The sequence below is a fragment of the Schistocerca americana genome, chromosome 8, assembly GCF_021461395.2.
Source record: "Schistocerca americana isolate TAMUIC-IGC-003095 chromosome 8, iqSchAmer2.1, whole genome shotgun sequence".
Taxonomy (NCBI): domain Eukaryota; kingdom Metazoa; phylum Arthropoda; class Insecta; order Orthoptera; family Acrididae; genus Schistocerca; species Schistocerca americana.
The window spans coordinates 50050334-50074416 of record NC_060126.1 but is presented as its reverse complement, the minus strand read 5'-3'; the positions used below and the strand labels follow the sequence as shown (position 1 = coordinate 50074416).

General features: G+C 46.3%; 1 protein-coding gene across 1 annotated transcript in view; it reads left to right on the top strand.

The window, feature by feature from the left end:
- LOC124545518 (LIM/homeobox protein Lhx1) overlaps positions 1–24083 on the top strand; it is a 463560-nt gene that overhangs the window by 372571 nt on the left and 66906 nt on the right. Inside the window, exons 6-8 of the mRNA XM_047124465.1 lie at positions 9864–9955; positions 10037–10154; positions 23141–23358. Of these exons, the coding sequence (XP_046980421.1) occupies positions 9864–9955; positions 10037–10154; positions 23141–23358 (428 nt within the window). The remainder of the gene's footprint in view (positions 1–9863; positions 9956–10036; positions 10155–23140; positions 23359–24083) is intronic.

Here is a 24083-nt window from a genome sequence, read left to right as displayed (position 1 = left end):
TAGCTTTTATCCTCTACAGCACCCTCTGACAGCATGGAAGTTATTCTCTGATGATTGACAGATGTCCTGTTATCCTGTCCCTTCCGCCTGCGAATGTTTCGCGTGTGTTCTTTTCTTCGACGATTTTTCGGAGAGTCTACTCATCTCTTTCTTATGTGTTACAATACTGTGTATCGGAATAGAATTCAAAATTTTCTTTGGCTCAGTGTGTTAACACGTCATGAATGAAAAATAGTTTCTAATTACTACCAAGGATTTTGTTTGAGTGCTCTTTTCGCCCCCGACGCAACTATTTTTACTAGTCAAGAATTCTATTCGATTTAGACAACGGAAACAGCTGTAGAATCATTTACCAAGGATCGAGGTACGCAATGCAACATCGGTGCTACATTCTAAGGTTTACAGACAAGCGAATAAGGGTAACAATTGTTATGAAGTGCCGAGCGGTTCTAGGCGCTACAGTCTGGAACCGCGCGACCGCTATGGTCGCAGGTTCGAATCCTGCCTCGGCCATGGATCTGTGTGATGTCCTTAGGTTAGTTAGGTTTAAGTAGTTCTAAGTTCTAGGGGATTGATGACCTCATAAGTTAAGTCCCATAGTGTTCAGACCCTTTTTTTTTTATTTGTTTGTTTGTTATAGGTGCATGAGAGATAGTACATTGCTTGTGAGGTACAGTATAAGGGTCACGATGATTCACAACAATAACGACTGTTGTGCTCTTGTGTGACGTGAAAAAGAGTCCAATCGCACCCTTACGGTGCCTATGACGCACCTATCCGAAGGTCTAGATCATTGAGTTACAATTGCTTCCTCAGATTTTGTCCTTCATCAAATATTGCTATCTTTTTTCAATCATGTGACAGCTCAGATACTCAGTGTCTCTAAGACACACTTACGTGAGTCGAACAAATCTCTGATCATGCCTGTTGTCTTTATTGGTATACCATTGGTAATCCCTGTAGTCAAATTTTGTACATAAGTACCTCTCTTTCATAGCATACTGCTGATCTCAATATGTCACGTTGATACAACTACGTACAGAAGTTTTCTGGTTCCTGTAGTGACGAAAGGAACAACGTTATCTGTACGTTCTATTTGTACTTCCAAGTGCCATGCCTGTGGGACTTCGGTGGTCTAGTAGTTGCTACCCTGATTACCGTCGTCAAGGGGCCCACTTACATCGCGGGTGGTTCTGCGATGGGTAGCTATGAAACGGGAGTCCACTAACGCCGTTGAAGCTAAATCATAAGCCGGTTTAGTAAACTAGTTGTCATGACAGAGAAGTCTCCGAACTGCTGTCAAATTCAAAAGATTGCTATTAATTTATTTACGATAATCAAGAGAACCAGATCGTGTCTCCGCAAAGAGAAATTGCAAACTGAGAGTAGCGTCTTACTACTAAAGTATCCTCGAGACATTTGAGTCTAATCTTTATCTACGATAATGAAGGAAGCTGGGACGTGAACCCAGGTCTCCTTCCTTAATAGGCATGAATGCCATCCATTACGCGACCACAGCACTACAGCTAACATTGTTGCACGAACTACCCAAGTCTAGTGCCCTCCCTAGCACAAATTTCAATGCCATGTCATAAATTTTAATTCATTTCTTCAGCTTCCATCATTATTAGAGTAGCTTGTTTCAGAAACAAAGCTCCGCATTCTTGCTCAGATGGGGCAACTAATCTCGACCAACCTCTGTGTCTCTTCAGCCAACGGTGTCATTTGGATGCCATACGGAGGGCCATCTGCTCAGCACACTGCTCTTGACCATGGAGCCGCTGATTATTAATCAATTAGTTCGTCATTTGGCCTCATGAGACTGAGTGCAACCCGTCACAGGGGTCCACCAAGGAAGAACCGCTGGCTGTACCGGGAATTAAATTAATTGTTGGTAAGGCGGGTGCCAGGTTGAGATTCACTGGGAGAGTCCTTAGAAAATGTAGTCCATCAACAAAGGAGGTGGCTTACAAAACACTCGTTCGACCTATACTGGAGTATTGCTTGTCAGTGTGGGATCCGTACCAGGTCGGGTTGACAGAGGAGATAGAGAAGATCCAAAGAAGAGCGGCGCGTTTCGTCACAGGGTTATTTGGTAAGCGTAATAGCGTTACGGAGATGTTTAGCAAACTCAAGTGGCGGACTCTGCAAGAGAGGCGCTCTGCGTCGCGGTGTAGCTTGCTGTCCAGGTTTCGAGACGGTGCGTTTCTGGATGAGGTATCGAATATAGTGCTTCACCCTACTTATACCTCCCGAGGAGATCACGAATGTAAAATTAGAGAGATTCGAGCGCGCACGGAGATTTTCCGGCAGTCGTTCTTCCCGCGAACCATACGCGACTGGAACAGGAAAGGGAGTTAATGACAGTTGCACGTTAAGCGCCCTCCGCCACACACCGTTGGGCGGCTTGCGGAGTATAAATGTAGAAGTAGATGTAGAATCGAAGCAAGGTCGTCCGCATAGCAGTCAGCAGCGTTGACTAATCTACGGGAGAGGATAGCGTGTTTTACAGCTCTGTCCCTACACAAACTCCTTGTTTAACAAATATCGGAAATGGTACGGGACAGATGCGTCGTGCAGACATGACCCAGTCGTGGCACTCGAATGACCGGCGGAAGCCGACAGCTGTCGGGGCAGGGAGGGAACGAATGAAAAATTCATAGCGGCGAGGGGGCGCAGTGGATGGGGCAGGGAAACTGGTGAATGAGACTTAACTCGGGCCGGACGCCGGGGCGTCGAGTGCGTTTGTGCGCCGAGTGCTCTCGATCCGGAAGGCTCTTGTGTTGACTGAGCGATTCGCTACACGCCTCGCCCGGCGCCGCTCTGCTACTGTGCCAGCGTGTTTGCACAGACGGCCAGTCGCATGCTGCGCGCAGCGGCGCCCGTGGGTCGTGGGGCAAAGAGAGCGGGCCCGGTGTCTCCAGAGGGATGGCGCGAAGGGACCGCGACCAGCAGGGGCGCAGCACCGCAAAGATGGCGCAGGAAATCGGCCGTGTCCTTCCTGGTATCAGATTAATCAGTTTAACTAAACCACGGAAGACCTACATCAGAACTGCTCTCAAGGCGACGCACTTAATTTTCGATATGTAGCGTGAGAGAATCAAAGCATTTGAGATGTTGTGCTATAGATGAATGTTGAAAATTAGGTGAACTGACAAGGCAAGAAATGAGGAGGTTCTCCGTGGATTCAGCGAGGAAAGGAATATATGGAAAACACTGTCGAGAAGAAGGGACAGGATGATAGGACATCTGTTAGCGCGCGGGATTAGCCGAGCGGTCTGGGGCGCTGCAGTCATGGACTGTGCGGCTGGTCCCGGCGGAGCTTCGAGTCCTCCCTCGGGCATGGGTGTGTGTGTTTGTCCTTAGGATAATTTAGGTTAAGTAGTGTGTAAGCTTAGGGACTGATGACCTTAGCAGTTAAGTCTCATAAGATTTCACACACATTTGAACATTTTTTGAGGACATCTGTTACGACATCACGCAATAACCTCCATGGCACTACAGAGAGCTGTATAGTGCGAAAACTGCACAGGAAGACAGAAATTGGAATACATCTAGCAAGTAATTGCTGCTCTGAATGAAGATGTGGACATAAGAAAGGAATTCGTGGAGGGAAGCATCAAACCAGTCAGAGGACTGATGACTATTTTTAAAAAAAAGGAGGTACGGCTGGAAGCCAAAGCCGCGATATATCGTATCTTCAGATGAAGCGAAAAACTAGTAAAACGCACCAGACGCAGACATTCTGATGTAGGAATCGTGGTTCATTGTTTTTAAAAAATTTATACTCAGGGCCCTGAGGTGGTAATATGAAATTCATGGTGCTTTTAGATATGCTGAAAAAATATACATATGCATTGAGTTATAGTGCTTTGGTTCATATACTAATGAACGTACACAACCAGATGGCGTCAGCAGCATCTTTACGAATCAACAAGTTTCGTCGATTGTGCACAGTCGACAGACTAGCTTCTAAAAAGTGTAGACAGAGATGGAGAAAATAATGTTTAAGAGTGCTTGAGGAGGAATTGCCGCTGAGGAGGAAATGAAGATTCTTGTTGAGGAGCCCCAAAATAATCCTTACAACTAACAAAAAGAATCCAACAGTAAACGACAGCACGGTTAGTGGTAAACTTAAGCACCACGTGATATTGTTTAAATATATAGGCATAAAATTTTTATCCATTACGGATGAGTAACACTGCAACTGAGATGGAAATGTTTTCAGAAACGTCTGCAACCAGTAGCTTTTAGTGATGTTTCAATGTTCTTTCTTCTTTGCCATGACTGGTTTCAACTCGCCAAGCGACTTGTTGTCAGATTGTAGACAGTTTTTGGTGGTTGTAGAACTGGGGAATTGTGTACAGTTTTTTGCTTTTATTGGTTTAATTGTAGTGCACAAACCAGTTTGGAACATATGCTTCATGTTTTTTCTAGTTATTTTGATCACACAGAGGAGCTGTTATCTGTGCCAAAGTTTGTGCAATGCTACAATCAATTACTAAAAATAATGTAACATCTGATGATGAGTCACTAGGCGACTTGAAACCGATCGCGATCAAATAACAACTGAACCATTACAAAAGGCATTTACTTACGAAAACATTTAGGGATAATACTAAGAAGCTGCTCAGTTAGTATCAGCACTAAGCGAGAGACATGGGCTGCCAATATGGATTGCGAATGACTATATACTAGAATGGCCAGGATAATCTGAATGCCAGTAAAGCCGCAATACCATCATAGTGCTCCTAAGTGCAGCAATCATGGAGAGAATGGAGAATAATTTCGACATTACTGTTCATGGAACTGGCAAGGGTATAAGTGAAAGAACCCAGTACAACATAGACCGAAAGGCACAGTCTATGAACACAGCGAGGAAGCTAGGAATATGCAGTCTAAGTACACTTCTGAAAACGGGGAAACTGGAAAAATCTAAATTATTATTATTAAGAAAGGGTGTGAATTGTAATGATCAGGTGAACTGAAGACCCAGACTTGATACTAGAGTGTAGCTTTCGTTGCAGCGTTTGCAGTGTTTACGAAATAGGCGTGGAAGCAGGCACCAAATTCAGAGACACGCTGTAAGCATCGTAACTGGTCGGTACAGATACTGTACAAACTGAAAAGAAATCTTTGGATGGAAGTCGATGCTGTAATCGTGAAACCCAGTTGGATAAATTTTAGAGAAGCGGCGCTAGGTATTTGACTGCCGTCACCATCGCGTGATTTGCGAAGAAATAACATAAGAGTGGTTAGGACGAGTACAGCCCCTACGCGAATAGAATGGGGCAGAAAATCGTTGATATTGGCAGCAAGTACTGCAAAAAACGCTAAAATCACGTCCCCAGCGGTGTGGCTTGGAAACGAGCGCCCTATACCCACTCCCCGCCTGAAGTATTGGATTCATCTCCTACTACAAACATGATCCGACGTTGCCTTCAAATCACAGATTGAGGACGCAAGCGGATAGTACAAATCTGAGGGCCTTTACGAGTCTGTACTCTGCTCTTATTTAAGAGCAGAGTACAGACTCGCAAAGGCCATCAAATATAGCAATAATGAAGCTCACCCTCTCCCTTCAACTTCTGGCCACACACACAGACACAGACACACACACACACACACACACACACACACACACACACACACACACACACAAATATATACCTTCATATGAAGTTTTTTGTTTAGAATCACTATCACCTTTCAAAGCGTATACCATATATATATATATATATATATATATATATATATCTGTGTGTGTCAGGAGGAAAGCTGCATGCTTTGAAACGTGATAGTGATTCAAAAAATGGTTCAAATGGCTCTGAGCACTACGGGACTTAACTGCTGAGGTCATCAGTCTCCTAGAACTTAGGACTACTTAAACCTAACTAACCTAAGGACATCACACACATCCATGCCCGAGGCAGGATTCGAACCTGCGACCGTAACGGTTGCGCGGTTCCAGACTGTAGCGCCTAGAACTGCTCGGCCACTCCGGCCGGCGATAGAGATTCTGAACGAAAAACTTCATATGGAGGTATGCCCTACTCCAAATGGTTTCCGTGATAGAACACATTAAATATCACTTGTGTACGTTTTTCTCGAATAACTCGAAAACCGCATCCTCCAGCGAAAACGTGTCGCAGTACAAAATTAAACTATATTATATTTCCTACAAAAAAGGTCTAATTCATTTTTTTCTCTAGAACTAATGGTTTGTAAGAATGTTGAAAAATTCGCTCGACGCGCATGCGCTGTAGCGTATGTAGTTTTCGTAGGCCAATTTGAGGTACCATATTGAGGTAGCAAGATGAGACGAGCGGTTTGATACGGGACACTTGTGGTCTATCACGCCGGGAAACTACTGCGGCTGATGCGGCTACAATAGTGGGAGAATTCTGGCATCTCTGTACGCTCCGCCACGTCCTGTACGCGGCTTGCGGAGTACATACGTAGATGAAGAGTAGACCCTTCTCGTCTCAGAAGAACCCCGCGCGCTCCGCTGTCAGGAGCGGAGACGGCGGCTGGCTGGATGTTAATCGTGCCGCTTCCAGCTCCAGCTCCAGCCCCGTGGCAGGCGCTCGACCCGCGAGTGCTGTCAGCCGCGGAGACGCGGGCAGCGCACAGCCCGCCGAGCCCGCATGAAATATTCATGGCCCGCCAGCAGCTCGCCTCACCTCGCCTCCACAAAGGCCGCGTCTTTCGCCCCGGCAGTCGCGCCTACTTCCAGGCACCTCAGCCTATCTGCGAGCCGCCTCTCTTCCTAGAGCGCCAGAAATACGATAGCGACACCAGCCTATCTTAGAACACGGAAACGTCTTCACTAGCCTCGTCATGGCGCCTTTTAGTTCCACATCTACTTTATCTGTCTCTCGTAAACCCCACCGCTCCGTTAATGTTACCAGATCAATTTTACCACCAGATGTAACCCTTCTAAGACACAACCAATAGTTTTAGAACAAACCATCCGAAGTTTCCGCCTCTACGACTAGTGCCTCATTATTCATAATCGTTCTATATAGTGGGCTGGGGCTATCACTCGCCAAAAAACATGGAAAAATCCACCCATTACCCAAAGGACAAATAGCCTACAATAAACTGAAACGACTAATTGGCTGAACATGAAGGTCGCACGACTCTGCCACACTCCAAACATACTAAGCACTACTCCGACCTTTATCGTCAGTGCCACTACCGCCTGTGTTTCCTATCCATCGAAATCTATCACTTCCCCCAAATCCTCACTTGCGACACTGTTGTGGGTTCAAATGGCTCTGAGCATTATGGGACTCAACTGCTGAGGTCATTAGTCCCCTAGAACTTAGAACTAGTTAAACCTAACTAACCTACGGACATCACAAACATCCATGCCCGAGGCAGGATTCGAACCTGCGAGCGTAGCGGTCTTGCGGTTCCAGACTGCAGCGCCTTTAACCGCACGGCCACTTCGGCCGGCGCGACACTGTTGTGTACATAGTTCCGCGTAGTCAGCGCGTACACAACTTTTCCAATAGAGCGCGCCCCGCTAAGCACAACAGCGCAGGCGCAGCGCTCGTCCGTCTCCGCACTACGAGATGTCGTTGTCTTAGAGACGGACCAAATTTGCTTCCGCCGATCCGCGTATTAATACGTAACGCAGCCAATGAGACTGCTGCTAATGTAGAACCTTTTCTCCTCGTGGATCACACTCGCGCAGTGATACATGAATGCGTGAGGTATTATAACGAGTGTACAGACCTCCGATTAGTCAGTCTGCATTTGTCTGCACCAGTCCATACCAGTCTGCGTTAGTCTGCATTAGTCTGTACCAGCCTTTAGTCAAGTTTCAGTCTGTGCCTAATAAGATTACCATATTCCTGTACATAGCCATGAAGAGAAATGAACAGACACTTTGTCAAGTATCAGAGATATATGAGAATAAGATTAACGTACCAAGACCAAAGGAACTTCAGATTCTCAATTGTAAACAGCATCCAGAATCAAGTTACGTAATATATATGATTTTTAGTATTTTAATAAATGTGTGTGAAAACTAATCAAGTTCTGTTTAAAGTTGGTCACTGTCAATCTGCTACTCTAAGCGTGCAAGTGGCATTTCTATCGTCTGACCTAACGGCAGAAGATAAACACTCCACGATAAGACCACGAGACACATTGCTGACACTCGCCTACTACGTTAGAGTGACAAGTCAAAAAATCTGATGGTGTGTGTACCGAAGGTCTTACAGTACGCACCCCACATACACCCTTCGCCTCATCTTAATTATTGTCTTCTTGTCTCTCCTTCCCCACGGACCACCGTATTTCTTACAATTACCGGAAACTCGAGACCAGTCATCCAGTCATCGTCAGACGGCAGCGAGGATTTGTTGTACACAGTTCATACTTTTCTCCTATAATACAGTCTATCAGCATATTCATGATTCTCTTATTTACGAAAGCTTTTGCCTTGTATAGAAGGTCTCCGCATTTTACTTCAGTGCTATTTACGAAAATAACAAAAAAAAATGGTTCAAATGGCTCTGAGCACTATGGGACTCAACTGCTGAGGTCATTAGTCCCCTAGAACTTAGAACTAGTTAAACCTAACTAACCTAAGGACATCACAAACATCCATGCCCGAGGCAGAATTCGAACCTGCGAGCGTAGCAGTCTTGCGGTTCCACACTGCAGCGCCTTTAACCGCACGGCCACTTCGGCCGGCTAAAATAACAACAGTGTTCTCAAACCATCAAGGATAAAAGAATGTTTCTGTTCATGTCATGGTTCCTCTTACACCTCCGTTGTTCCAAATCCACATTCCCATCATTTCCGTTCCAGAACCTTTTCCACACACACCCACAAAAACCGTCAGCACTGTCTGCTGACTTTCTTCTCAAAATCGACAAACTTTCCCTCTACCATGACAGTCCCAAAATCGTGTAACGTTACTACCTACGGTGCTAAAGACACGCTAAAGATATCAGTTTTATTCATGCAGTTATAAAAGTACCTTTGACCTTTAAAAAAATCAACAAAATGAGCGTTTTTTAAAATTATTAACTTCTTGTAACACATGTTTCAAGTCACCTTTTTCTTTAAAACCTCTCTTGAATGAAAAGTGAGGCTAGGGAAATGAAGTAATAATACAATTATTTCTGTAATATCGGACAAATGAACAGCTCGTCTTCCGTAGACCCACGTACTTGTAGCTCACAGTATGCCTATGAAGGACTAACTCCTCAGCGTATTAACAGTCGATTTGAAACCGGTGGCGGTGTAGTCTGTTCGTATCTGTTGGGCAACAGGACAGACGAACTGTCACTCTCACAGTACATGTTGAAGTCGAGATTGTATGTTGTGACATAGGTCACTATGAATTGCTGAAGGCAGCTCACAGTCTGTGGGTACTGATGTATTTCTCGTCCTGTCGTCTCGTAGCCTGCCCTTCATCAACAGTGCAGTTGGCTGGGAGTTACATGGAGTATTAATGCGATTGGATGGCTTTTGTTGGTCGCAGATATCGATTCGTTACTCGACCATGGAAGATGCCACTGAGATAAAGGATACAGATGCAGTTATGAACTATCGTCATTATTATTACTATAATTATTATTAGTTCACAATGAATTTTTCATTCTTCTGTCGACTGTGCGCTGATAATAAACTTCCTGCAGATTAAAACGGTGTGGCAGACGAGGGTTCGAACTTGGTGACCGTCACACGGTTTTAATTTGCCAGGAAGTTTGACAACTACTATTATTATCGTCATCATTGTGTACTGGTCATGCAGCATGCACATTGTAATCTCGTCTGCTAAGGTGTGAGAAGCACGCAGCCAGGTGAAGTGCTTGAGACGTGCCTCTGCGGCGTTGCAGACTCGCTGCTGGGGTCTGGCTCGGAGGACGAGGACGAGGAGTGCGAGCCGGGCGTGGGCGGCGCGGCGGCGCTCAAGGCGGGCGCGGGGGCGGCGGGGGCGGGAGCGGGCGGCGGCGGGGCGGCGGGCGCGCACGGGGGACCGGGCCAGCCGCCGCCCCACACGCCGCTGCAGCCGCCGCCCGAGGCCAACAACAACGACATGGTGGGGCCGCTGGTGGGCGGCGCGCCGCCGGGCCCGCTCGTGCCGCCCGCCGACGTCAAGCCGGGCCAGGACGACTCCGAGGACCAAGGTGAGCCCGCGCAGCCCTCCCAGCCCCAGGGAGCTCGGCCCTCTTACGAAGTAAATCAAGGACTCCCGCGACGCTAGAAATGAGCTCACTAGGCCGGTACCGTGCAACACCACTCCCCAACTGTTATTAATAGCCTCAGTTCGGACAGATTTCTTCAGGTATGGTGCCTTCACATCTCTGGTAATTAGATGCCGCAGATGTACCACATTTGGAGCATTTATACGGCTACGTTTCACCTCCAATTCAAAATACTCCCAGCCGTTTTCTACTGGTTAAGATAGAGTGATTAAGAGGGCCATTAGGTAGGAGGTAGGGTGTATGAGTGTTCGTCAAACCAGGAACGTATGTGTACAGCACTATGGCTACAATTGTTGACATGACGACACATGTGTCAGCACCTTGTAGAAGGCAGAGCAGCACTCGGTTGATAAGGATACTGAAAAAAAAAAAAAAAAAAAAAAAAGGAACAAAGCACGCTGTTTTATGTCGACGGTAATCTCAACAAGTAGGCCCAACTAAAAAGTAAAAACAATACCTCACGAAACATCACAGAAACACCTCCGGCCTACACTACACCCACCATATACTGCGGGTTAAATACCCGCTTGTGCTTTCGTTGTACTCGATGCCTTGCGTCATTAGGTAACAAGCAAAATCTCTTTTTTTTTTTTTCGAGGTTGTTGTTATTGTTGTGGTCTTCAGTCCTGAGACTGGTTTGATGCAGCTCTCCATGCTACTCTATCCTGTGCAAGCTTCTTCGTCTCCCAGTACCTACTGCAGCCTACATCCTTCTGAACCTGCTTAGTGTATTCATCTCTTGGTCTCCCTCTACGATTTTTACCCTCCACGCTGCCCTCCAATACTAAATTAGTGATCCCTCGATGTCTCAGAACACGTCCTACCAACCGATCCCTTCTTCTTGTCAAGTTGTGCCACAAGCTCCTCTTCTCCCCAATTCTATTCAATACCTCCTCATTAGTTATGTGATCTACCCATCTAATCTTCAGCATTCTTCTGTAGCAATCATACAGTAAAGCTGCACGCCCTCGGGAAAAATTACGGCTTTAGTTTCCCCTTGCTTTCAGCCGTTCGCACTACCAGAACAGCAAGGCCATTTTGGTTAGCGTTACAACACCAGATCGGTCAATCATCCAGACTGTTGCCCCTGCAACTACTGAAAAGGCTGCTGCCCCCCTTTAGGAATCACACGTTTGTCTGGCCTCTCAACAGATACCCCTCCGTTGTGGTTGCACCTACGGTACGGCTATCTGTATCGTTGAGGCACGCAAGCCTTCCCACCAACGACAAGGTCCATGGTTCATGGGGGTTAGGTTAGGTAGAGGTACCAAATTGGGAGCATTTATACGGCTACGTTTCACCTCCAATTCAAAATACTCCCAGACGTTTTCTACTGGTTAAGACAGAGTGATTAAGAGGGTCATTAAGTAGCAGGTAGGGTGCTTGAGTGTTCGTCAAACCAGAGACGTACGAGTACAGCATTGTGGCCACAACTGTTGGCATGAAGACATGCTTGTCCGCATCATGTAGAAGGCAGAGCAGCACTCGCCCGATAAGGATACTAAAAAAGAAAGAAAAAAAGGGACGCTGTTCTATGTTGACGGTAATCTCAACGAGTGGGCCCAACTAAAAACAAACCCTCACAAAACATCACAGAACCACCTACTGTGGGTTAAGTACCCGCTTGTGCCTTCGTTGTACTCGATGCCTTGCATCATTAGGTAACAAGCAAAATCGCTATTTTTGGGAGGTACAAGACACGAAACGGCGCTACGTGCAGCTCCCTTCGCAGCGTTCTCTGCCTGAAGTGGATCTGCGTTTTTTGAAAGCAACATTTTCCGTGAGTTTGACCCGACTGTCACTGACAAGGTGCGATTCTCGTCTGCGATCAGTGCTGTTTAGGATCCACCATTTTTACGCCGTCTCGTGTAATACCATTCTTTGTTGACACGATGTGTACTCTGTGTGGCTAGTAACAGTGACAAAGTTCATTGACGATGCCGTTACGGGCAAGTCCAGACACGACAGCTAGTTTTTGGCATTCTACGTCTCCTCCATACAGCTGTACAGTGCACACCTACCACTTCACTGCCATGAGGGTGAGACGGCCACCTGCTGTCAGATACCAGAGATACAGCAACCTGCTTCAGTCAACTTTGACAGTCCACAGCAAAAGCAAGACTCCTTATATGCAAAAAAGAAAAATAAAGTTTTGTAATTCAAACCACACTCTTCTACAAATTTTAATATTTAGGCATTAACTGTATGTAGGACAGTTTAATTAATTTTGTGTTGCTTTTGTCCACATTATACCCATTATCAACAGTAAGATGGATAGTGGGTAATTTGTTTGTTAGTCCGTATACTTCGAGGTTAAATAACTTTTAATTGTTCAAGATAATTTTTAAGTTTCCAAGAATATTTTTGTTTTCCAAATTGTAATTTTTCAAAAGCCATTTTGATTCTCGATTTTAATGTCTCAACAAACTTTTTGGCCCCCAAAAGAAATTGGCTTTCAAGATTTTTAGTTCACGAGGAAAAGACTGTTGAGGACATTTACCGTAATTTGCGACGTGTTGTGTTCCGTGTCCCAGTTTAGCACACAATTTCAATGTCCGGATTTTTTAAAGAGCCGTCTCACGTAAATAATACGTAGCTACAGCCAACTATCTGACTGTTGACATAGTTGCATTTTTATTTCCTTGTATGATATTTGGAATGTGCACCGTGATATGTGCTGGCTAGAACTATTAAGATTATTAACAAGGAACATTTTACAAACGAGATGATGCACAATGCTTGCAACATGTGAAGCATTCCTTGCCAAATAATGATCAAAGTAAATGCAAGCCGACCTGATAGAAGGAAGTACATTTATGTTTTCCCACCTTCTTTTAATCGACCTAATGACAGCGGCTTGTTATATATAAAATCTAGCAACCAAATTCTTATTACATATACATTGTCGAGCGCGCTGGAAAATTTCTGAGACAGTAATGTAAAAAGGAACGATGTTCGCCATGCAACATATGTAAATCTAGTACGCGATGCATCTATAGACAGAACAAGAGATACAAATGATTATGTTCATGGTCGTTGACCGTAGATGAGCAATTCCGGGAAATAAATTTCGTTGGGTCCACAATCAGGCCAGAGAAACACTGAGCGATAGTAGACTGAAGTGTGGGTAGAAGTACTTGATGTCCAAATCACCTTGGAGCTGCTCGCAATTAAAGCAATGTGTCCTGTTGTGCCACGAGTTAAGCGAAGTGTGGATTTGAACCGATCCATCTTTGGCTGGTCCTACGCGTTGGCGGTTTCACAATGGCACGCCACAGCGTTTACCGAGCCTGCCCGTCTGCACGACGGGGAATGGACGCCTAGTGAGAGTTTTAGAGACGCGGGGGAGGGCCCGTACTCTGTCCGGGCTCCCGTGTGTCCAGCCGGCGCACAACGGGCGCCTGTACGCCGCCGCCTTTGAAGCCCGCCGCCGCAAATGGTCCGACGCGACGCCACAGCGGTCGCCGACAACTGTATTGCCGGCTGACCTCTTTCCCGGGATTACACTCGCCACAATCGAGTCCGCTCTTCAATCTCTCCCTCCGAGGGAAACTTTTCATTTGCCAGCATTCGTGAGGCTGGTCGCAGCTGAGAACATCCCCACATCCATCAGGCGGGGTTTGGGAAAGTGCTGAACATGTGACTCTTCAAGCTTTCCCGGCCTGATATGTTGTAAATAGTTTCCAAGGTTTGCTGCCGAGTGCCGTTGTGCAAATTCCACAATATTTTCTCGGAGCAACTATCCGAAATTTTCAGGTCGTTGAATCCTGCTGGTGGCTACAGCCAGTAATACCTAGCCACCAGCAAAGTTCAACCGCCTAAAGATGTTGGACAGTCGCTCCGAGGAAATATTGTGGATATTGCACAATGTCATCCGGCGGCAAACCCATGAGGACTATTTACAGTGCCCAACATCTTTGCCGAAACCGTGCCGCTATACACCGTATAACCAGGTGCAGATCGAAAATGAGGAGCGGGGTAGAGGTCATGGAGAACACAGTATAAAAATGGCAAGCAGTCCTAAAATGTTACGAGCTACGTTTAAAAGAGGTAACTTTTTAATTGCTTGCTTGAGGGGTCTAGTCCCTCTACTACGGAAAGAAAAGGATAGCACAAACACTCATATTCCTGGCCGTAGGCGGGACCGACTGAAAGAAACCTGATTCCCCCCCCCCCCCCCCCCCCCCTTTAACTGCTCGCATAGCCACAGTGTGCAGGCAGTGTCCACAGTAGTCGTGTAAATCGTTATTCTTGAAACTTATGCTAAGATGATGCATTAAGCATCAATATAACCAAGGTATTGTTACTATATTAAAATATTTTATATCTGTTTTTGTTAAACGAAATTTCAGAAATTACAGGGGAATTTCTCTAGTATTCACAGCATACAAAGTACTGCCACGTATAATATTGCAAAGAGCCAATCCCGACCCCCGTACCCAGAGTGGACTTCTGGAAAAAAAAATCGACTATATACTGCACACTTTGCATCAAACCTAGCAGTGAAAATTAGTGAGCACACAACAAGAACTTCCATTATCTTTTCATTGGTTTTTAGAAGGCCTAGGATTCGGTATACAGAGAAATGATGTGGGAAATCATGAGAGAATGCTGAAGTCCTAAGAAACAAATAACTCTGGTCAAAATGTGTACGGAGGAGGTGGCAAGCGGGATGACATACTGCGGCTATCTATCGAATTATTGTGAGAACAGAACTGTACTGATGCAAGGTGATGCGATATACCCACGTATCTTCAGTCTTGTAATAAAGAAGTACTATAAAAACCAAACAAGTAACGTATGAGTACATGGCAGATAACTAACCAAATATATTGGCCCATGTAAAAGACGTAGTTTTAATAGGAAATGGCATTGATGATATTGAAATGCTGCTGGAAAAACTAAACGAAACCGCCATGGAAATTGGTTTAAAAATTAATTAAGAAAAGACAGAATAGATGACCATAGAGAGAGAGAACTTGGCGACAGAACAACATGATGACCTTCATATACCTAACTACAATCTGAAGAATACTTCCAATGTAAAATACATTGGTGTAAACAGAAGACAAGTAATTACCAAATTAGGCTACGAACTGCAAGTGAAGTTTACTTTTCCTTCAAAAAACTTCCATCCTTCAGAGTGCTGACCAGGGAGACCAAGGCGAAACTCGATAACACAACAGTACTGCTATACGGGGTGGAAACGTGGAGCATGATCAAAAGAGAAGAGTACGGAAACTAAGTCTTCGAAGCTGAAGTATACAGAAAAATCTTTGGGCCTACGTTTGGGGCAACACAAGGACGGTTTGGAGACCCAATGAAGAAGCAGTCAAGGTATCCCAGCAACGCTCGATAGGGGCAGTCCCTCTCACGACAGTCCGTTAGGTACACGATAGAATGGAAGCCGCGCAAGACAGGAAAAACTGGCGGCAGCTACTGAGAGAGGCGCGCTATCGTCACGTCCTCAAGAACGTAGTGGACTGATGCGACTGATAGGTATTATTATTAAGTCCTAAACAATTGTGGTAGATTAAAAGTGGGAGTGGCATCAAATTATACAGTGATGTGCGAAACTCAAGGACGAATGTAGCTTTCTCAAGATGTGTCACCGCCAAGCACCATAGGTCCGTTGAACTCCGACCATGCACAGAAGGAACCACTACAGTGAAGCACAGAAGTTAGCCGAAAGAAATACGCAATGAGACGAACAGAAATGAGACTTTTATTCAAAGGCAATAACCGCACTGACGTCACAGCAGTTTATGGAGGTCATCTCGAAAGTACTAATGGTGTCACATGATCCTTAACAGGGCGTATGCTCATCACGGACGACGTCTGTAACGTGCTGCTATGCTGGGCACGAAGTTGGTAAAGAGTTCTTGTGGTATGGCGTTCCACTCCTCCATAAGCACGGCTGACAACTGTGGGAAGGTATTTGGTGCATGTGGCCTTAACGCAATAGGTATCCCACAGGTGCTCGATGTGATTTAAGACATACTAGGTCATTCGCCAATATCATCTTGTTCCATGAGCCCCTCCACATGCGCTATTCGATATCGTAGCCCACAATCATCCATAAAAATGAAGTCAGAGTCGAATGTAGTCCCGAAAAAACGGAGCTCAACGCAGTCATCAAAGACGCGCTTGGGGCTGGAATATTGTGTCACAATAATGATTTGGAGATTAGCCCGTTCCTGCAGCGTTACTCCTCCTCACACCGTAAGACGAAACGATCGTGTTCGACAATATTCCTGAGTGCATTACGTCGCCATACGACGGTACGTCCACAACTGACGAACGTGATCGTTTTGGTGGTCCAGGTTTTATGCTGTGGGGAGGTTCAAAGTTGCCTGGACCCCCAAAACTTTGAACACGGCACACTCACCACTGAACGTTATTCTGACACTGTATTCCACTCCCTTGCACATTAGGGATGCATTCGGCTGTGACTTGGTCTTCATAGATGACAAATGCGCGCTGCATCGAACAGGTGGAGCAGCTCTTGGAACGAGGGAATATTCGGCGAACGGAGTTGCCTACCCGTTCAGCGATTCAAATGCCGTATGGGATGCGGTAAGAAGACGTTTTGCAGCACGCCCACACGCACCAGCGTTTATCCAGTAGTTGTCAGCCATACCACAGGAACTCCTCACCAACCTAGTCGCCAGCATATGGGAACGTTGCAGAGAGTGCATTGCCGCCTGCAGTGGTCACAGATCCTGTCAAGAATCATGCCCGTCCTTTTACAATGTCCACGGGACGACCATAAATTGCGGTGACTTGAGTGTAATAATTGTCTTTGAATAGAAGTGTCATTTCCGTTCGTCTCGTGTCGTATTTCCCTCAGTTGCCTTTTCTACTACACTGAAGCGCCAAAGAAACTGGTATAGGCATGCATATTCAAATACAGAGATATGTAATCAGGCAGAATACGGCGCTGCGATCGGCAACGTCTATATAAGACAAGTGTCTGACACAATTGTTTGATCGGTTACTGCTGCTACAATGGCACGTTATCAAGATTTAAGTCAGTTTGAACGTGATGTTGTTGTCGGCGGACGAGCGATGCGCCACAGCATCTCAGAGGTAGCGGTGAAGTGGGGATTTTCCGATACGAAGATTTCGCGAGTGTACTGTATCAGACATTCGGTAAAACACCAAGTCTCCGACATCGCTGTGGCCGGAAAGAGATCCTGCAAGAACGGGACCAACGACGACTGAAGAAGTGCAAACCTTCCTCAAATTGCTGCAGATTTCAATGCTGGGCCATCAACAAGTGACAGCGTCCGAACCATTCAACGAAACATCATCGATATGGGCTTTCGGTGCCAAGGCTCACTCGTGTACCCTTGATGACTGCACGACACAAAGCTTTGCGCTTCGCTTGGGCTCGTCAACACCGATACTAGACAGCTGATGACCGGAAACATGTTGCCTGGTCGTACGAATCTCGTTTTAAATTGTATCGAGCGGATGGACGTGTACGGGTATGGATATAACCTCATGAATCTGTGGTCGGATGTCAGCAGGAGACAGTTCAAGCTGGTGAAGGCTCTGTGATGATATGGGGCTTCTGCAGTTGTAGTGACATGGGTCCACTGATACGTCTACATACGACTCTGACAGATGACACGTCTGATCACCTGCATTCATCCATGTCCACTGTGCATTCCGACGGACTTGGGTAATTCCAGCAGGACAATGCGGCACCCCACACGTCCAGAATTGGTACAGAGTGGCTCCAGGAACACTCTTCTAAGTGTAAACTCTTCCATTGACCACTAAATTCCCCAGACATGAACGTTATTGACCATATCTAGGTTATTGTCCATATCTAGGATGCCTTGCAATGTGCTGTTCAGAAAGGACCTCCGCCCCTCATACTCTTACGGATTTATGGGCAGTCCTGCAGGATTCGTGGCGTCAGTTCGCTCCAGCAATACTACAGACATTAGCCGAGTCCCTACCACGACGTGTTGCGGCACTTCTGCGTGCTCGCAGGGGCCCTACACTGTATTAGGCCGGTGTACCAGTTTCTTTGGCTCTTCAGTGTATACTGCAGCAGTTATTTACATGTATACATCGAGCCATGTTACTTCGCAGTGACGTATAATGAGAAAGTTATTTTCTTCCTTAAGTTTTGCACACCAGTGTGTCTGTTCGACGGAGAGAATGGGGGTGGAGGGGGTGCGGAGGGAGAAAGTAAGGAACGGTGACGTCTCCCTCCCCACGTTCAAAGTAAGCATATCAAACTCCTCGCTGATGTAAAAAAGACTGTGGGCCAGCTAGGAACAACACAGGACATGTATAACTGTAGTTGGGTGGGCCAAAACGCACTTGGACGACGAGGAGGCAAGCAGGGAGGGAAACGACACGTGGCTGTGGCTCCCAGCGGAGGCGTCAGCTGAGGGGGCGGCCGGCGGCCCTTTGAACCCAGCCAGCTGCAGGCGCCGCGGACGGTGATGGCGCGTGGCGCGGCCGCGGCCTGCAGCGGCTGCCCGGAGGCTCCCCTCGCCGCCACACACTGACCACTGCCTGCTGTTCGTGAAGGCTCGCTGCTACGAGGCGGAGAAAGGCCCTGCAGCTGCAGCTGAGAGGAGAGCAGGCGCATATTGCAAAAGAAAGGAAAGTGGGAGAGGGTAAACTCCGGTCACTACCGATAGCTCTGACGGAAAATCATCGAGGCAAACAGAAGAGATATCTAGTGTTCCCGCAGGAAGTGTTACAGGCCACCTGCTGTTCCTGATCTATATAAACGATTTAGGAGGCAATCAGAGCAGTCCTCACAGATTGTTTGCAGATGATGCCGTCATTAACCGTCTAGTAAACCCAGCAGAAGTTCAAAACCAATAAGAAAATGACTGCACAATATCTGAATGGTGCGAAACGTGGCAATTGTCTCTGTATAAGGAAAAGTATGAGGTCATCGACATAGGTACGAAAAGAGAACAGTTAAATTTCGTTACATGATAAACCACAAAATTTAAATTCGACTAAATTCTAGGCATTCCAATTATAAAAAATTGAAATTATAACGCTCACATAGATAATCTTGTGGGAAAGGCACACAAAAGACTACATTTTACTGGCAGAACACTTAGAAGACGCATCAAGTCTACTAAAGAAAATGCCTACACTATCCTTCCGCATCAAGTGTATTAAAAAGACAGCCTACGGTACGCTTGTCCGTCCTCTGCTAGAATATTGCTGTGCTGCGTGTGACCCTTACCCGACAGAACTGAAGGAGGACATCGAAAAACTTCAAAGAAGGGCTACTCGTTTTGTATTATCAGGAAATAGGAGAGAGAGTGTCACGGATATAATAAGGGAGATGGGACGGCAGTCATTAAAAAAAATGCGTTTTTCGTTGCGGCGACATCTTTCCACGAATATTCAAGCACCATCTTTCTCCTCTGAATGATAAAATATTTTATTGTCGCCAGCTTACATAGGGAGAAATGATCATCATAATACAGTACGAGAAATCCGAGCCCGTACAGAAAGATTTAAGTATTCGTTTTTCCCGCGTGCTGTTGGAGAAGGGAACGGTAAAGAAAAAGTCTGAAGTTGGTTCTGCCAGACTCTTAAGTGTGTATTGCAGACGAATCACGTAGATGCAGGCTGAGTAACGGAGAGGAATAAGCGGGGAGTAGAAGACTGCCTTCACCGCGAAGGTCCAGCACGGTTCAGCGATACTTACAGTTTCACCGTATAAGAAAATAACCTCTGAAGATAAGTCAGGAGATGAGTGGAGGGTCGAAATCTTGACGGGGACCTTCAGGAACACTGACGCTGTTAATCGAACATTAGCTTGAAGAGGCATCCTCGTAACAGTCACAGTTTTTCGGAGTGTTTGGCAATGCCGTCGCCGAGTACAGCCCGCGACGCTCTGTACCCTTGCAGCTGTGGGGCGGCGTTGCTGAAGGCACGACGTACGGCGAGGCGTTTTCCATGCGAGAGCGGTTCGCCGCGCAGTCGGCAGCCGGCGGGCCCTCCCCCGCACAATAGGGATCGTGACAGCGGATTAGGCTCGCCGCGGCTCACACGCGACCTGCGGCGCGGCGGGTGGGTTCGGGACTGAGTTAGCCGCTGGCCGGCGCTATCGCGGCAGGGATCTCGCTGCGTGTCTGCCTGTTCCTCACAACTCTGACGCCCGCCTTTTGTGTTGGCAGGTTTCAGGCTCGTTGCAGCCAGCGCCGGACGCCGTCGCAGGAGACGCCGACGTCGACGTGGCGAGGGCTGCCGGCCGGACGGAGCGCAACTCTGCTTTTTGTTTTTCTGTTTGTTATGTTTCGTCACTTCACAGGACGCAACTCGTGCCAACAACGTCACAGATCACAAGCTGTAATCTTCTTAGCTGCCTTCGACCAGAATATTAGCTGACGATCAGAAGATTAAAAAGAAGTGTGCCACATACTAATCACGACACCGTTTCACGCCGTTTGCTGACGACAAAGCTGTTTTCTGATGTCTGTAATGCTGCAAAGTAGCATTTATGTTGTTGTTGTTGTTGTTGTTGTTGTGATCTTCAGTAAGCAGACTGGTTTTATAAAAGGGAAGCGGGAGCTGGAAGGGAATGAGACTGGGCTGCAGCCTATACTAGTTGTTGTTCTATATCTAAACCGAGCAAACTGTAGAAGAAATGAAAGAGAAATTGCGAAAGGGAGAAGAAACAAAAAGTTTGAGGTTTGCTGCTGAGATTGCAATTATGTCACAGATGCAAAAGGATTTGGAAGATAAGTTGAAAAAAAATGGTTCAAATGGCTCTGAGCACTATGGGACTTAACATCCGAGGTCATCAGTCCCCTAGAACTTAGAACTACTTAACCTAACTAACCTACGGACATCACACACATCCATCCCCGAGGCAGGATTCGAACCAGCGACCGTAGCGGTCACGCGGTTCCAGACTGAAGCGCCAAGAACCGCTCGGCCACACTGGAGGGCTGATAGATTGAAGACGTTATACAATAAATACCTACTAAAGTGTGACAAGAATAATGAAATGTAGCCGGCCGCGGTGGTCTCGCGGTTCTGGGCGCGCAGTCCGGAACCGTGCGACTGCTACGGTCGCAGGTTCGAATCCTGCCTCGGGCATGGATGTGTGTGATGTCCTTAGGTTAGTTAGGTTTAAGTAGTTCTAAGTTCTAGGGGACTGATAACCACAGCAGTTGAGTCCCATAGTGCTCAGAGCCATTTGAACCATTTGAATGAAATGTAACCGAAGTAAATAAGGCAGTCGAAGGGCAATTACATTAGAAAATGAGAGACTAAAAGTACGAGATTGGTTTTGCTATTTGTGCAGCTATATCACTAACGATGGGTAAAGTAGTGCCGGCCGTTGAGGCCTAGCGGTTCTAGGCGCTCCAGTGCGGAACCGCGTTGCTGCTACGCTCGCAAGTTCGAATCCTGCATCGGGCATGGATGTGGGTGATGTCCTTAGGTTAGTTAGGTTTCAAGTAGTTCTAAGTTCTAGGGGACTGATGATCTCAGATGTTAAGTCCCATAGTGCTCACAGCCATTTGAACCAATTTTTTGGTAAAGTAGTGACGTAATATACTGAGCAGCAATAATAAGAAAGCGTTTCTGAAACTACAGAGATGTGTCAACATCGAATATACATTTGAATGTTAGGAAGCCTATTTTGACGGTATTTCGCTCGATTGGAATCTTGTACGGAAGTGAAACATAGACGATAAAACGTACGGGCAAGAAGAGAATAGCAGCTTTTGAAGTGTGATGTTAAAGGATAATGCTGAAGAATAGTCGGGTAGATTGGGTAACTAATGAGGAAGTGCTGAACAGAACTGGAGGGAAAAGAAATTTATGGTACGATTTCGCTAAAAGATTTTAGAAATGACTTTGTAAAGGAAGGTGCATCCATTGTTTCGAACCTGTTGCGACCTTTGCAATAGCCTATTTGTTATTTCTTTACTTTCTCATTATTATTCGTTTATTCGTAGTTGTATCTGCTTGCGGCGGGCAACAATTTGTGGGTAATTGGCGATCAGTCTGTACGCGGGGCCGGTTTTTCATGCGCCGCCACAAGCCTCTGCTTAAATTATTCTTTAATGTGCGATCGATTTCCGTACGTGCGAACGTCATGTGTACAGAAAAAAATCACGTAAAAAGTATGTGTCAAAACTGTAGTAAAATACAAGCAGTACTTAAAATCTGAATTAACAGCAAGCATACATACCTAGAAAATGAACACAAAGTCTACAATATAATATTTGGATCTGTTGTTTAGTCATGCAACGGTAGATGAATGGAGTGAATGACTAAAAGTCATTTACAAATATTATATTTTTTTTACTTATATATCGATATATTGTTGTTAATGCCAACTTTGATATTGCTAGTGTGTTACTAAAATTATGAAATATCCCTTATGTGTGAAATGTTTGTGTTTTCAGCTGCTCGATAATGGTCTTTGACCAAAAGAGATCGCCCACAGAGAATAATTTAAACATAGGATTAAAATGTTATGAAACGTCGTTTCCTAATTTCATCAAAGTTGTACAACACAATCAACTAAAAATATTTTGACTAGACTAAATCACTGATTAATAGGAGACACCCTGAGGCACCCACAGAATAGGCGGTTTTGGAGTGATGGGAAGAGAAGCCACAACTTGACTCAGTAGCGCATGTATGTTGCCGTAGTTACGAAGGGGTGAAGAGGCTTGCACAGGGTAGAGCCGAGTGTGGAGCTTACTGAAGTCCACAACAACAACAGTCCTGCTGGTGAGTGTACGTTTCAGCGCTGCCCCGCGCGAGCTGCCTGGCCTAGTGTAGTGTGTAGTGTGTAGCGCCCCACGCCCGCCGTGCCGGGCCGTGGCCCCCGACAGCAGGTTGCGGGACAGAGACCCGCCATGTCTGAGCGGCAGGCGTGTGTTGGTCAGGCTCGCTGGACGGCGACCCGGAGACGCGCGACTCGCAGACGGAGAACAAAAGCCCCGACGACGGCAACTCGGGCTCGAAGCGGCGCGGCCCGCGCACCACCATCAAGGCCAAGCAGCTCGAGATCCTCAAGACGGCCTTCTCGCAGACGCCCAAGCCCACGCGGCACATCCGCGAGCAGCTCGCCAAGGAGACCGGCCTGCCCATGCGCGTCATTCAGGTAAGCACCGCGCCGCCTCGGTATGTTTACCTGTCGCCTGTGTCGGTGACGTCATCGATCAAACATTTACACAGGCCAGGTGTGATAAGCAATTCACAAGGAGGTCAAAATGAAACGGTTCCACACATGCACCTTAACATAGGCAACCCAACTTACATTATCCGACCCAGATGTGAATGATGTAAGTTGCGTTGCCTACGATAAGGTGCATGAACATATGTGGGACAGTTTTATTTTGCCCGACCTGTATTCATTCAGCGTAAGGTACAATAACACGGTATTAGTATAAAGATACCCATTCATGAGCCAAAACGTTATGACCATTGCACGTCAAGACACTGAATGCCGCCCGGTGAAGTTGCGCGATAAGTAAAGTATTAAGCGCAGCACATACTAATGAAAATTTTTTCTGTGCGTAGGCATCTGGTGCCACGTACACCTGGAATCCTATCAAGAACTTTTCGAATAGATCCCACACAGATTCGCTGCTGTATTCCGGTTCAACACACTGTTAAGCATGTGGTCATAATGTTCTGGCGTCTATGGTCTCACCAGAACATTACATGAGTTCTGTCTTAACTGTCTGAGCTTTCATCTAACAAGGAGGAGTGACAACTGCCCACTTGGCATCACTATGAGAAACATGTAAGCTAACAGGCCCCTTGAGCGCACTTGTGGTAACCACAGCGCAGTACTGACCTTCTATATCATTATACAAATAAAGA